Here is a 15,556-nt window from a genome sequence, read left to right as displayed (position 1 = left end):
TTAGATCCAATATATCTTTTGTGGGGGCTTCTTTCCTAACAGATTAGAGCTCACTCAAATATGTGATTCCAGTACAAACAAAATCTAACAAAACAACTGCCTTTTGCACAAATCCTGCATGTAGAGAGACATGATGTCTGGTGATTTTAATAGAGTGAGATCTAATACATCTTCTAGGCAAAAGGAGCCCCCCTATAAGATATATCGGATCTAACTGTCAATAAATATCTGACACCCAACTCCAGCATGAAGACAGAATAAAGAGAAACATACTCCAAGTACCTGCATTAGCATCAGCTGTGTCACTTTATGAACATTAGGGGCAGCCGGCATTTTCTATTAAAATGCCTTGTACCTCTTCTCAACAATTTTTTTTTCAGATTGTTCACCACAAATAAAGCCTTTTTCAATTGCTTTCTGTTTTATTTTATTTTTTTTACTGTTTTTTAAAAATTCAAGTTTAAAGTTGAATGTTCATGTCTCTGGTGTTTCAGTCTGGCAGCTCAGTGATCCAGATTCTGAACTGTTGAAATTTGCTCCATTAGTTGATACATTTCTCAGCAGCATCACTGGAGTATTAATAACTATTGTATCAATTGTAACAGCTGCCTTTAAAGGGGTTGTTCACTTTTGAGTTAAAGGGCATGTAAAGGCAAAAAAAATAAAATCCCATTTTTACTTTCTTTAATAAAAAAAGAAACCTATCTCCAATATACCTTAATTAAAAAATGTGTACAGTTTTTATAAGAAACCTGACTGTATGCAGTGAAATTCTCCCTTCATTTACTGCTGTGGATAGGAATTGTCAGTCGGTCCCTAACTGCTCTGCAGGGAAACATTCATACTTATGAACAGCAGGGGGAGCCCCCACCATACTTCCCAGCCATGCAGAACTCAAGCAGCTTTGTTTGTTTCCCTGTAGAGCAGTTGGCGACTGTGTAGAGATTTGTATTGGATTTTATTTTTGCCTTTACATGCCTTTTACTGTTTCCAACTCCAGCTGCAGGAACAAAGATCATGGAGCCAGATTTAAACAGATAAACTGGGATTCTATTTGGAGGATTATTTTGCTGCAGCCACTGGTTCTGCAGAGTTGGAGAAAGTTTGTATTAAACAATACAACATCTATAAAATCCACATTCGATTACATGGACCCAGTGCAGCCTGTATATTCTGATTATTAATCAGTCTTGCTGTATCGGCTTCTGGCAGATATTATTTGACTTGTGCTGTTTTGATAATTTATGACGATCCCTAAGCAGCCCAGACCACACTGAGCATGTGCACAGTCTTGTCTTGCAAAGATGTATAACAAAGTTACAAGATGGTGACCCCCTGTAGCCAACTTTGAAAGCATAAATTATTTGTTTGATTAGGCTTGTGGTGCAGTAAGTTCATGTTTATTTTTAATATACAAAATACAGCATTTTTAGCCTTATTCTATTTTAGTTTACTTCCCCTTTTTTTTAGTATGATTTAGAGCATGAAATACTGAGACAATTTGCAATTGGTTTTCATTTCTTATTATTTGTGGTTTTTGAGTTATCTAGCTTTTTATTCAGCAGCTCTCCAGTTTGCAATTTCAGTAATTTGGTTGCTAGGATCCAAAGTACCCTAGCAACCATGCAGTGATTTGAATAAGAGACTGGAATGTAAATAGGAGAGGCCTGAATAGAAAGTCGAGTAATAGAAAGTAACAATAAATGTGGAGACTTACAGAGCATTTGAAAACTGGAAAGAGTCAGAAGAAGGCAAATAATTAAAAAAAAATATGTAAAAAAATATATATATAATGAAGACCAACTGAAAAGTTGCTTAGAATTGGCCATTATATAACATGCTAAAAGTTAACTTAAACGGTGAACCATCCCTTTAATGAAACTCAGGGATTCTGTTCAGCAGGAACAAAGATAAGACATTTTTCAACTAATATATCAATTTAGAACAGTTACAGAGTCGGTGACCCCCCTCTTCCTCCCCAGAGCTGCTTTAGAAAGACAGAAGAAGGTAGAAAGCAATTGTTTATTTCTGGAAACAACTGAACTGAAAAAGTGTTGGAAGGTGTACAACCCCTTTTAATATAAATCCCAAAAGACAGGATGCTCTGTACAATTTGTAGTGGGGGGGGGTAGAGTCCTGCAGCGGGTTTGGTACCCACGTGTTACCCGCAAAAAAGCGAGTAACCTGCTGGTTGAGGCTAGAAGTTTCCAGTGTGCGTATAGACGCTAGTCGGCGGTTTTGCAGGTCGGGCCGCGGGTTTTCTCAATAGCAAGTTTTACTCCTTTTTTCTGATCACGCCTACTGCCGATCTACTTCTAATGATGTCACTTCCGGGTTTACAATGACAGCACTTCCTGATTCTTGAGCGAATTGGGTTGCTGATAAGGTACTTGCAGGTCGGGTAGCGGGTCCAAGCGGGCAAGAATGCGGGTCTGAGTGCAGGTTGCAGGTTCGGGTTTAACAAATTCGTTCCGTGCAGGGGGGTGGTCATATATCACTTTAATAGTATATGTTAAACTTCATTGATGCTTAGGATGTATTCTCCTTTTAAGATTCCGTGATTTGCCAAAGGTAAAGCAGTTGTTTTTGTGACAGACTAGTGTGAAAGAACTCCTCGTTTTCCCCGTCCATCCCCATTGTTTCTTGGAATTTCATAGCTACGTGCTGTCTCTGTAGACTTTTCACATATGTATGTGATCTTTACTGAGCTGCACTAATGTCCCATAATATTCCCCTGGGGGGAAAATAATCTGTAAGACGCCCCATTCCTTTTATGAGGCAGAACTGTCCAACATATGGAGCTCAGCCAGGCCTACAGCTAAATGCAGTATTTGGGTACTGAGGTGAATTATCCAGAAGGGCCACAGGTTTTAAAATTCAATATACAATGGATAAAGTACCCCCTCTTGTAAAATATAAGGATATTCTAAGTTACTGAGGAGTAGGGATGCATTATTTTGGATTCGGCCGAACCCCCGAATCCTTCGCAACAGATTTGGCCGAATACTGGACTGAATCCTAATTTGCATATGCTAATTAGGGGAGGGAAGGGGAAAACATTTTTTACTTCCTTGTTGTGTGACAAAAAGTCACGCAATTTCCCGCCCGTCCCTCATTTGTATATGCAAATTAGGATTCGGTTCGGTCGGCCAGAAGGATTCGTCCGAATCTGAATCCTACTGAAAAAGGGCGAATCCTTAACCAAATCCTGGATTCAGTGCATCCCTACCGAGAAGTTCCATGACCATGTAAAAACATAAGGTCAAAGGCTGAGTGTTTTATACAGGGCATGGAACTCCTCAGTAACTTATAATATCCTTATATTTTACAATAGGGGGTTCTTTATTCATTATATCATTCTACTGGCTAGAATAGAGTGATGGAAGCTAATGGTTGATTGGTTGCTCTGGGTAATTGCTATCAATGTGCGGGCCGGCCCGATACCTGCGAGACCCACGGGTTGGGCGGCTTCGGCCTGACCTCGCACACTTCTTCGCGGGCAGTGCGGGTTGAGCTCTTCTCCTGCTCTACCCGCCCGCCACCATCAAATGCTTGCTTCCGACTTCCGGGTTCGTCTTTTATCGCCCCACCCCTTTTATGACATCATCGGTGGGGCGCCGCAGGTCTATGAAAGCAACCCGGAAGTGCGGACGGGTGCGGGTCGGGGGGAAAATCCCAACCTGGACATGACTAGTAACTACACTGAGGCACATTTACTCTTTCAGTTGGTTTCCATACCATCATTTTAGCATATCATTGTTTTTTTTACATTCCTTGTGCATATTGAAGTTGAACAATTTTATCAGTGCACTTGCCTTTCACCAGTGAGAGAATAATGGTGATTTTATTTCCACACAGGCTCCATTGCTTCTCAGGTATTGCCGAAAATTTCTGGTTTTGATCTGGGCAGTTTCATCGGTGGCATCGTGCTAACGCTGGGCATCATAGCTGTCCTCTTCTTCGGCTGCAAGTTCTTTAACTCAAGGAGAGGCGTTCGATACAGGACCATGTAAGTCGTTTGATCACAATAAATATACAAACTGTAATTCTTTTTATTTTTTCTTATTCTGAAATAGGATTTTCTTTTTCAAGTGACTGAACTGGTTGTGCTGGGATCAGACTTCCCAAAGAGGCTTAAAGGGATTCTGTCATGATTTTTATGATGTTTTATATTTCTAAATGACACTGTTTACACTCTACTCTATACAATTTCATTCCTAATCCAATAAGTGTATTTTTTAGTTGTTATATTGGTGTGTAGGTGCATCTCAGGTCATTTTGCCTGGTCATGTGCTTTCAGAAAGAGCCAGCACTTTAGGATGGAACTGCTTTCTGGAAGGCTGTTGTTTCTCCTACTCAATGCTACTGCATGTGTCGCAGTGGGACCTGGATTTTATTGAGTGTTGTTCTTAGATCTACCAGGCAGCTGTTATCTTGTGTTATGGAGCTGCTATCTGGTTACTTTCCCATTGTTCTTTTGTTTGGCTGCTGGGGAAAAGGGAGGGGGGGTGATATCACTCCAAATTGCAGTACAGCAGTAAAGAGTGACTGAAATGTATCAGAGCACAAGTCACATGACTGGGAGCACCTGGTAAACTGACAATATGTCTAACCCCATGTCAGATTTCAAAATTAAATAAAAAAAATCTTTGCTCTTTTGAGAAATGGATTTCAGTGCAGAATTCTGCTGGAGTAGCGCTATTAACTGATGACGTTTGAAAAAAAAAAAATAGTATGATAGTATCCCTTTAAGGAGTGTAAGCTTAACTATATGATTGTATCTATGAAGTCGCAACAAACACAATGCACGGTGTATGTTATTATACTACTGTTACTTTATTTCATCTGAAAATAGAATAAAACAGTTTAACTAAAAAAATACATTTTCTGGCAGCTTAATCTCTTTTTCTCTTTTACCTTTGCAGAGACGAACACGAGGCTATCATTTAATATGAAGGGCCCCAAAAGGATTGATATTCTCCAAAGGATTCTCCTCTGTCAGCTTTATTCTGTATAATTGCACCAGTTTCGCACGGACAGTTTTCTGGGTAGAATTTGATTCTGAATATCTTGGAAACCTTGTTTGTTTATATTGTGTACTGAAGCGGGAAGTCCCACTGAGGTTCTTACACAGAAGGTTACTAGGCATTGGTGTCCCCCTGTGTAATGATTGTGTATTCATAGCCGGTCACACGGGAATAATGATATGGCAAATGCTTTTCTGCTGCCTCACCTGAGACAAATCAATACTTGCACTTTTACCTGTCGCATGATAAGGAAATGAAACTTGCTTTTCTCTTTGCATCTATTTCTAGGCTGCTTTATGGCTTTTATTTGTCTAAAGTGCATTTGTCTGTGCCGTGCTCTCATTGGATGTGTTTGACCTGCAGTCGGTGACGTCCATATGGCTTGCGATTGTTTATCAAACCCACCAATCATAACAAGGTTTAGGCATAGGCTGCTGTAGAATGGCATTTTCATCCCCAGCCATACTTCCAGAGAGGTGATCCAAAATCCCACCTACAAACTTTACAGTTGCATCAAATATAAAATATACTTCAGGTTATTGTGTTTATTGACACAAGCTCCCTAATTATCACACCGTATATTCTTGGAAGCAATTCTGCATGATTTATGTTTCTTTTATTTGGGTAAAGATCGTGTTCCTTTTTGATGTAACATATCCGCAACTGAACTGCAGTTCTTATAGTTTGGAATTCTTCACTGCTTCCTATAGGGGTCGCTGTTGGCATTATTGTGACTGGATTGTGCCGTTGTGCTCCCCAAATATTGAATATTATGTGCAAGCAAAGGCTTCATGCTTTGAGGATTATGTTTCTGATGATTTTGGCTTCATTGGTGCCTGCAACTGACCTGCAAATATGTTGGATAAATTTGTAGCTTGTAATTCTCTACTGCTTCCAAAAGGTGTCACCGTAAGCTTTTTTTTTTTTTTTTACCAATGATTCTACCAGCATGCATAAACAAAGGGACTTCACGTCCCAAAATCCATCACTTAATAATAATAATAGGTGGAAAATCCAGTTAGAATGAGCTTATGTAGTAGTGATGTGCGGATCACAAAAAAATTGGACCCTAACTCGATCCCTCCGAACCCTACTTGTGGTGCGGCAGCTCATCTGACCCGCCGTCTCTGATGTCACAAAAAGGGGTCAGGGCAGACACTTAGCTTCAAATAGAGGCTGGCGCCATCAGTGTATTTACTGGTGGAGAAAGCAGAAAGAAGAGCTCAACCCAGAGCCTGCGACCCTGCAATAGTCTGTGGAAGTCGGTTCGAATCTGCCTAACCTGCAGGTGTCCGCACTTTAGTGATGTGCGGCCTGGCCCTATACAGGCAGTTTACCCGTGGAATGGCCAGGTTCGGGCCGACTCCTGCAGAAAATGTTCGGGCGGGTCCAGGTCGACCTCTTCTCCTGCTCTCCTGGCCCACGACCTAGCAGTTTCGGCTTCCGGTGTCGGAATTTATAGACGGGTGGGCGTGGGTCTATAAATATAGGGCAGCAGCGGTGGCAGGTGCAGTTTTGGGAGGGGGCGGGTTAGGGTTCGGAAGCGGGTTGAGAAATTCTCGATCCGCACATCACTACTATGTAGGATATATTACCTTTTCTAAGGTTAATGTTGCACGTGGCCAACAACAAGGGGCAGATTTATTAAGGTTCGAGTTTCCATGAAAAATTTGAGTTTTGAAGGTTATTAAAAAAAAGCCTTGAATTTTCACGTTTAAAGAAAAAAGAAACTTGAATTTTTCAAGCATATTTTTTTTTTTTTAAACTAGAATTTTTCAAGATTGGTTATACCCCCCAACCTGGAAATAGCTTGAATCCGAAAAAAACACCAAGGTTTCGTGGGTTTCACCAAAAACTTGATCAATTCAAGTTTTCTAGTTGTCAACCCCCAAACTTGCTGATTCAAGTTTTTTTCTTAAATAAGAAACTATTCGAGTTGTGAGTTCATTCAAGGTTTTAAAATAAGCTCACATAGCTCTGAAATTAACCCCCCCTCCCCCCAAAAAAGTGCCTTATACCATTGGCATCAAGCTTATCCACCAATCATGAAGTACCCTGGGCTGAAATCTGCACAGTTACAGGTGGATGCCATTAGTCAGTGGCTTAAAGCACTCACCATTCCATAACGGTTACGTTCCTAAAACAAATTTTATATTCACTCGGGACAAAATAGATTTTGTCAGCCCTTTAGGGACATGTCAAGTCATTTCTACCAAGCTACGACCAAATCGTTCTCCTGAAAGTCGGGGACTGGTGTCTGTTTGTACATTTTGTATAACCCTAAACTTTCACTTTCTTTATGAGGAGATTTATTATACAAAGCTATTGTTTTGGGAGTGGAAAATAGTTTGTATTTTTTAAGTAATTTTGTAAAACGCTTTTAATTTTCCCCCTCCCATTGTACAGTGCAATATCCGGAAGAATTTAATTTGCATGACAAAGAAATGGGAAACAATTAGCTGCTCAGATATATGGCTTTCAGCAGTTTATATTTTATATGTGACTTTTGCTTTAAGGAATATGTGAATATAATGATCCTGAGTTTTGGTTTAATAAAAAGGATAATTTGCACTAGTCTGTCTTGGGGTCCATGTTTTGAATTCGATTTTTTTCTTACTTGGATATATAAAGTACACGCTGGTCCCTATTTGGAACGGTACAGGAGATCTATATAATAGTCTCAAGAGAGTTTTATATCACAGCAAGAGTTTAGCAAACCTATACAGTGATTTCAACTGCTATCTGATTGGGCAGATTTATGACTCTCCACTGTGAGCCAAGTAGAACCGTATTGCTGATTTGGCCCGTTTTGGCAATGCCATAATCGGCCATACCTCCACTCTGATTGGTCACTGTTGAGGAACTGATCGCTTTACATGCACAGACTAATCTCAAAAATGTTTTAACTGATACCAATAGTAAAAAGTTGTAGGTTCAGAGTGTGCACAATCAATTCTTTTCTTTATTGAATTTATTTTTCTTTATTGTATCTAATTGAGGAGTCGAGTAATCTGGGTGGCTTAGTAACAAATAAATAAATATAAAGTTATTTACTTCGGATGTAAAAGTATGCAGCCAATTATACCCTTGTTGGCTAATTAACTTGGCTGTAGCAAGCCATGCCAGTCAGCAGCAGGAAGGGCAAACCAAGTATTGATCTTTATTAAAGGGGAAGAAAGGGACATTTTCCCTCTTAACTAAGCACTGGTAAGGCCCCATTTAGAATTTGCTGTGCCATTTTGGTGTCCAGTGCTCAAACGGAATATAATTGTATTTAATAAAGGCCAAAGAAGGCCTTAAGGGGGGATATAATAATTGTGTGTAAATATAGGATGACATAATTATTATTAACAAGTATTTTTAGAGCCCCAACATATTGCATAGCCCTGTAAAATCAGTCCTTGCAAAGTCTTGAATGTGAGCATGTGAGGAGGTAATGAGAGAAGAGTTGAGTAGCAGGTCAGTAGAGGAACGTAGTAAGCGGTTGGGTGAGTATATAGAGATGAGTTCAGAGATGTAGGGAGGGGCAGAGTTATGAAGTGATTTGAATCGGGCCAGGGCTGGCCTACTTTGACTCCCAGTTCAGATATGATGAGAGAATTAATATAATAACCTTCCCGGGCCTTTATTTACCAGTAGGTCCTTTTAGAAAAAAGGAGATTCTTGATATTCAGAAAAGGTTTGTTACAGTGAGAGGTGTGAAGATGTGGAATTCTCTCCCTGAATCAGTGGTACAGGCTGATACATTAGATAGCTTTGAGAAGGGGTTGGATGGTGTTTAGCAAGTGAGGGAATACAGGGTTACTGAAGTTCACTCACAAAGCTGACGCAGGGACTGCTACAATTGTCCTTTTAGACTCAGTAAGGAACTTTATTCCTTTAAGGCTTTTCAAATATTTTCTGAAATAACCAGCAGGTTCCAGAAAAAAAGTTAAACTTGCTAAACGTGTTTTTTTTTTCCTGCCTAAATGTGCAATCTGATCGCTTGAACCCCACTGGCCAACCATATCTTCTTGTCCTAGAGAAAAGGCATGTGGACGAACAGCATGTGACAAACAGAACCACAACTGTTTACATGCACTTTAAGGTTGAACTTCGCGGACGTGTGTTTTTTCAACCTAACTTACTATGTAACTTTAGAGTCGAACTCCGGACCCCAGTGCTGCAATTCAGCACTACTGTGCCACCCACACTGGGTATATAAATGCTGCCCCAGTATAAATTCCCCATTATTACCCAGAATACTGCAGGACAAGTTAAGTCATAGTGAATCATGGTGAAGAACCTCATTGCCAATTGCTGTAATTCAAACCCCATTATTTATTTTGCTTCTCCTGTGACTAGTCGTGTGACTCATTCTAGTTGTGGCTACGGTTGGACTCGGCATTACTAAGCACGAGGTCTAATCCTATAACGCCTCACTTAGGTTATTGTATGTTGAGCATATTTGACCTTAGCAAACATCTAATTAATGCAATGCAAAATACACTATTTGTAACTGGGTTGATTCAAACTTTTTTTTCGTTAGTTTTGTTGGGTCTTGGCTGGATATTAAAGGACAACTAAAGCCTGCAGCCACTAAAGGCATCCAAAGCCATACATGAACATATCAATGTAAACGACTGTATTTATTAGTTTCATTAGCAATATTGGTATTGATACTGGCTGCTCAAACAAACCGCTTCTTACACCTACACAGCCTCCATTTTCATTTGTCTGTGCTTCTTACGGTCCCTCTTGGCTTATTTGTGCCACATGTTTGTGTGTCTGTCAGACCTGGATTGCAGATCTGCGCACCCCGAGGCCGATTCGCGCCACAGGGTCCTAGTGCCCAGCATCTACCCGCCTCAGAGTCCTAGCACCCGACAAATTCTCGCGCAATCCCCTGCAGGAGCATGTGCACTTAGAGTGCCTCCCCTACAGACTTACCTCCCTAGGCCTGGGCCTTTGTGTCCTTGCCACAAATCCGGCCCTGGTGCCTGTACAATCGTCCAAAAAGTTTTGGTCCAAAACAGAACTCGGTAACTAATACTGAAAGTAGGGATGCACCAAATCCACTATTTTGGATTCAGCCGAACCCCCGAATCCTTTGCGAATGATTTGGCCGAATCATAATTTGCACATGCAAATTAGGGATGGGAAGGGGAACATTTTTTTTACTTTCTTGTTTTGTGACAAAAAGTCACTCAATTTCCCTCCCGCACCTAATTTGCAAATTCGGTTCGGCTGGGCAGAAGGATTCCGCCGAATCCTGCTGAAAAAGGCCGAATCCCGAATCGAATCCTGGATTCGGTGCATCCCTAATTGAAAGTGCATGAAATGCTTAGTGCATCATGAAAGAAGCTAATGTTTTTGCAAAAAAAAGTCTATACAGGTATGGGATCCGTTATCCAGAAAGCCCAGAATTAAGGAAAGGCCGTTTCCCATCGACTATTTTATCCATATAAACCAAATTTTTAAAAATGATTTCCTTTTTCTCTGTAATAATAAAACAGTAGCTTGTACTTGATCCAAACTAAGAGATAATTAACCCTTTATTGAAGAAAAACCAGCCTATTGGGTTTATTTCATGTTTACATGATTTTCTAATAGACTTAAGGTATGAATCCATATTATGGAAAGATCCATTATCCGGAAGCCTCAGGTCCTAAACATTCTGGATAACAGGTCAATAGTAGCAAAGGTTTACTGTTTGGAGCAGAAGGACTTCTCTACCCATTTTTAATTCCTCAGAACTGCAAAAATATACAGTGTGGTTACGGTCAGCTTCTCGTTTCTATAATTAAAGAGGATCTATCACGAAAAAGAACATTTAATATAAGCTTCATCTTGCTTTAAAATGAAACTTTATAAATATAATCAATTAAAAATTCTGTACCATTTATGAAATAATCAAGTTACTCTTCACTCTTCCCCCTCTGAGCAACCTGTCTCTCTTCATTCTGTCTTCATGCAGTAGGTGGAGTCAGTTTTTGATTGACAGATCTAATGCATTCTTGGGGTTCACCCTTAACCCAGGTGCTGACTCTTTAAAAATAACCGGCTCTGATGAAAATCCTGTTTCTCTGTGTGCAGGGTTATATGCCAGGGTCTGTTATTTTTTTGTGCTGGAGTTGGTTATTTGAGTTATTGTGCTAAGAAATGGAGCCCCCCTAAATGATTGTATTTAGAAAGTGTCATTTTTCACCAGCGAACGTTCCGCCACACTTCGCCAGGCGTAAATTCGTTACCACTACACTGATTCAAATACAAAATAAAGACAAAAGAGATCCTCTAATGTCAGAGACATGAGCCCACCCTAAAAAAAAATGTGACATGCCCCTCAAATTGGTTAAAGGATAAGTAAATCTTTAAAACAAGTGAATGTAAAATTGATGAGTGTTATTCTAAGAACTTTCACAATTTACATTCGTTATTTATTTTCTTTTAATTCCAAGATATTAAGGGATACATGTACTGTTAATATGAATGAATTTTGTTACAACAGCTCCACCTGCTGGTCATTTTCCCACCAGTCTGACCACCAAGTAGTCAAGGAAGTTCTCAGGAGAAAGAAAGAGGCTGCTCTGATGTTCTTCTGGTTAGGAAAATAATTAGAAACCTTTTTCAAATCGTTCCTAAGCAGAAGAACATCAGAGCAGCCTCTTTCTTTCTCCTGACAACTTCCTTGACTACTTGGTGGTCAGACTGGTGGGAAAATGACCAGCAGGTGGAGCTGTTGTAACAAAATTCATTCATATTTAACAGTACATGTATCCCTTAATATCTTGGAATTAAAAGAAAATAAATAATGAGTGTACATTGCAAAAGTGCTAAGAATAGCCCCCTCGTCAGTTTTACATTCACTTATTTTAAAGGTTTACTTATCCTTTAAAAAAAATTAACACAAAAATGTTTAATAGTTAGAAATTTGGAAGACAACCCCGTTTAAAACATGGAAAAACGCCAGTGTTTTTTAGAGCTTTTATGCATGTGCGGCACACAGGATATGATGTCACTGACATACAGTAAGATTGAGGAGGAAGTAGCTTCAGCTTGTCAGTTTGCCAGGTCTAAGGTGGTGAAGGAAACTCAGTAACTAATTAATCATCGTGAAACCATCTTGTCCAGCAGGAAACAATCAATCAATCAGTCAATCAATCAATGATGAGAGGAATGTACCACTACCTTCCAGAAAGGTATTTAACTCACATTTTTGTTTGATTCAAGAGAAGGAAGTGGTCTCTGTGGTGCAATACAATACAGGAACGTTTTATTTTTTTAATCATAACGTTATCGGCTTGTGATGATGACTTATTTACTCTTTATCTCCTTTCCTTCCTGCAACTCAATGTTCTGGCGGCTTAATGTCTCTGAATCACTTCTAATAAATCCACTGCCTGCCTTAAAGGACAAGGAAAGTTAAACTAAAGAAGTAGCTAGAAATGTTGTACATTATGTTTTGTGCTTCTGTACCAGCCCAAGGCAACCACAGCCCTTTAGCAGTAAAGATCTGTGTCTCCAAAGATGCCCCAGTAGCTCCCCATCTTCTTTTCTGCTGATTCACTGCACATGCTCTGTGCTGCTGTCACTTACTGAGCTTAGGGACCCACTCACAATATACAGTACACATAGAATAGAAATGTCACAATATAAGGCTGATTAGTAATTAATACAGATAATTACTACATGGCAGCACAGAAACCAGTGCAATTAGCATCAGAATTTAATAATCAGCCCTGTAGCATCAGCTTATATTACAGACCAACCTCATTTTCTGCTGGATAATTAGTGACGAGCCCTAAGCTTAGCTTCTCAACAGCTGCTCAGAGCCCACTGAGCATGTGAGTGTCACAGACACTTTCCAAGATGGTGACCCCCTGTGACAAGTTTGAAGTCCTGGATCATTTCGCTATTAAGAAGCTGAAAATGTAGGAAAATATAAAAGATGGCATTTTTAGCCATATTCATTTTTAGGGTTTAGTTCTCCATTAAGTTCTGTATCAACACATTCATTTATTTTTGCCCCTTCTTATATATTAAAGAATATTGAGGAGCAGATTTATCAGTATGTGAGTTTAGAATTTAATAAATAGAAACTCACCCACATTCTATATCTAGTATAATTAATTCTAAAACAACTGGACTTGCTGATTAATCACTGAAGACAACAGGCTCGGACTGGCAATCTGTGGGTTCTGGCAAATGCCAGAGGGGCTGCTATAAGGTGCCATAGAAAGTCACTATTTAGGGGGCTGATTGGGCCTCTGTGTACCTGAAATGCCAGGGGCTATTTTAATTCTCAGTCTGCACCTGAAAGACAGGGTTGGACTGGGGGTCCCACCGGGACTTCTGTTCAGGGCCTCCCTCCGAACTCCCCTGGAGCGCCGCCGAGCGTAACCTCCCAACCCGCCCCCCCCCCGGCGCAGCACACTTCATTGTTTCGTGTGTCGCAGCAGGAAGCCGTCTGAAGATTGCGGATCTGGTTCTTCGGGGGCCCACAAAGTTTTTCCACTGTGTCCCACTGGCCATGTCTGTCCCTGATTGTCACATCATTGACGAAATAAACGTGCAGGGGAGATCCCCGCTACACTGACCTGTGTTGTTTGGCTATACCTTCTTTACTGAATTCGTTGGGAGAGGCGCCGACCCCTCCAGCCAGCACCGGGTAATTATCCTCAGGAGAGACTCAGGGGAAATTAGGTAATTGTGTTGTTGCTTGTCCCTGATTGAAGACATTTCACTACTCATCCGAGCAGCTTCTTCAGTTCAACTGACTGGTGTGGGAAGTCCTCGGTATAAACTCTTCCACTAATCCAATCACAATGGCACATTGTAACTCTTCAGTGGAAGAGTCTATATGCCGAGGACTTCCCACACCCAGTGTCGAACTGGTATGCCAGGGGCCCACCAGAAAACTTTAGACCATGGGCCCACCAGAAAACCTTTGACCATCGGCCCACCAAAAAACCTTAGGCCATGGGCCCACCAAAAAATCTTAGGCCATGGGCCCACCAAAAACCTTAGACCATGGGCCAACCAGAAAACCTTTGACCATGGGCCCACCAGAACACTTTCGATCATGGGCCCACCAGAAAACCTTTGACCATGGGCCCACCAAATAAATTTAGACCATGGGCCCACCAGATAACCTTTTACCATGGGCCCACCAGAAAACCTTTGACCATGGGCCCACCAGAAAACCTTTGACCATGGGCCCACCAGAAAACCTTTGACCATGGGCCCACCAGAAAACCTTAGACCATGGGCCCACCAGAAAACTTTAGACCATGGGCCCACCAGAAAACTTTAGACCATGGGCCCACCAGAAAACCTTTGATCATGGGCCCACCAGAAAACCTTTGATCATGGGCCCACCAGAAAACCTTAGACCATGGGCCCAAACTATTATTCCTCCTCACGCAACCTCTTTATTCTCCTGGTCTTTTATATCTACTCTACTGTATTCTTCCATTTTTGTCCCATAAAAAATAGGGAATGACCATGAAATAGGCCAAATGGTTAGAAGAAAGGCCCACTGACATCTGCACCCACTGGGAGTTTTCCTGGTATTCCAGTGGGCCAGTCCGATACTTCCCACACCAGTCAGTTGAACTAAAGAAGCTGCTCGGATGAGTAGTGAAACATCTTCAATGATTACTCAGCAAGTCCAGTTGTTTATAGATTAACCTATACTAGATATACCATGACCTGGATGAAGGAACACCTTCATAGTCACCCACATTCTATTCATTCCTATGGGATTTTTTGGAAGCGTATTCATCAAATGGTGAGTTGCACTCATTGATAAATATCCTTCTAAGAATCCCATAGGAATGAATAGAATGTGGGTGAGTTTTTATTTATTAAAATCCAAACTCACATTTTGATGAATCTGCCCCTATATGTACATTTACAGGCTTTAAACGGGTTGTAAAATCAACTCACTATAATCCTTTAAAATATGCAACTGTGCAGCTGCAATGGATTTTTTCATTTTGTACCTCTCCCTTGTAGCCTCGGGTGCCCCTCGCTTGCTCAGAACAGGTAAAACATGAATCACATAATTGTGCAAAATTATCTCTGATTCCCATGGGTCCCAGTGGCAAGGCTGGTTCATACGGAGTTCATGGACAGGGAGGGCCATAGCCAAAATCAGACTCATCTGTGACCCCCATAGCATTGCGTAAAAACTTTCCACCTGCGGGTTTCAGGGGCAGAGTTATCAAGGTTTGAATTGAAAGTCACATTTTTAAATTTCGAATTTCAAGCTAATTTTAGGGGCAGATTTATCAAGGGTCGAAGTGAAAATTTGAAGTAAAAAAAATCGAGCGATTTTTTTCTGTACTTTGACTAGGGAATAGTCCAAATTCGATTCTTATTTAAATATTGAAATGTATCATGTACTGTCTCTTTAAAACTTCGACTTTGACCATTCACCATCTAAAACCTGCTAAACTGCTGTTTTAGACTATGGGGGACCTCCTAGAACCTCTATGGAGTCAACTGGTAGACTTTGAAAAATCTCCATTTTTTTCTTTTTAAATACT

The 15,556-nt window shown here is 40.6% G+C and overlaps 1 protein-coding gene across 1 annotated transcript in view; it reads left to right on the top strand.

Annotated features, from left to right (window-relative positions):
• tmem123.L (transmembrane protein 123 L homeolog) overlaps positions 1–7,601 on the top strand; it is a 34,541-nt gene extending 26,940 nt beyond the window's left edge. The window contains exons 4-5 of the mRNA XM_018247756.2: positions 3,859–4,009; positions 4,926–7,601. Of these exons, the coding sequence (XP_018103245.1) occupies positions 3,859–4,009; positions 4,926–4,950 (176 nt within the window). The 3' untranslated portion in view covers positions 4,951–7,601. The remainder of the gene's footprint in view (positions 1–3,858; positions 4,010–4,925) is intronic.
• Positions 7,602–15,556: the final 7,955 nt, after the last annotated feature.

This window comes from Xenopus laevis, chromosome 2L (genome assembly GCF_017654675.1).
Source record: "Xenopus laevis strain J_2021 chromosome 2L, Xenopus_laevis_v10.1, whole genome shotgun sequence".
NCBI lineage: Eukaryota > Metazoa > Chordata > Amphibia > Anura > Pipidae > Xenopus > Xenopus laevis.
This window is presented reverse-complemented; position numbering and strand designations above follow the sequence as displayed.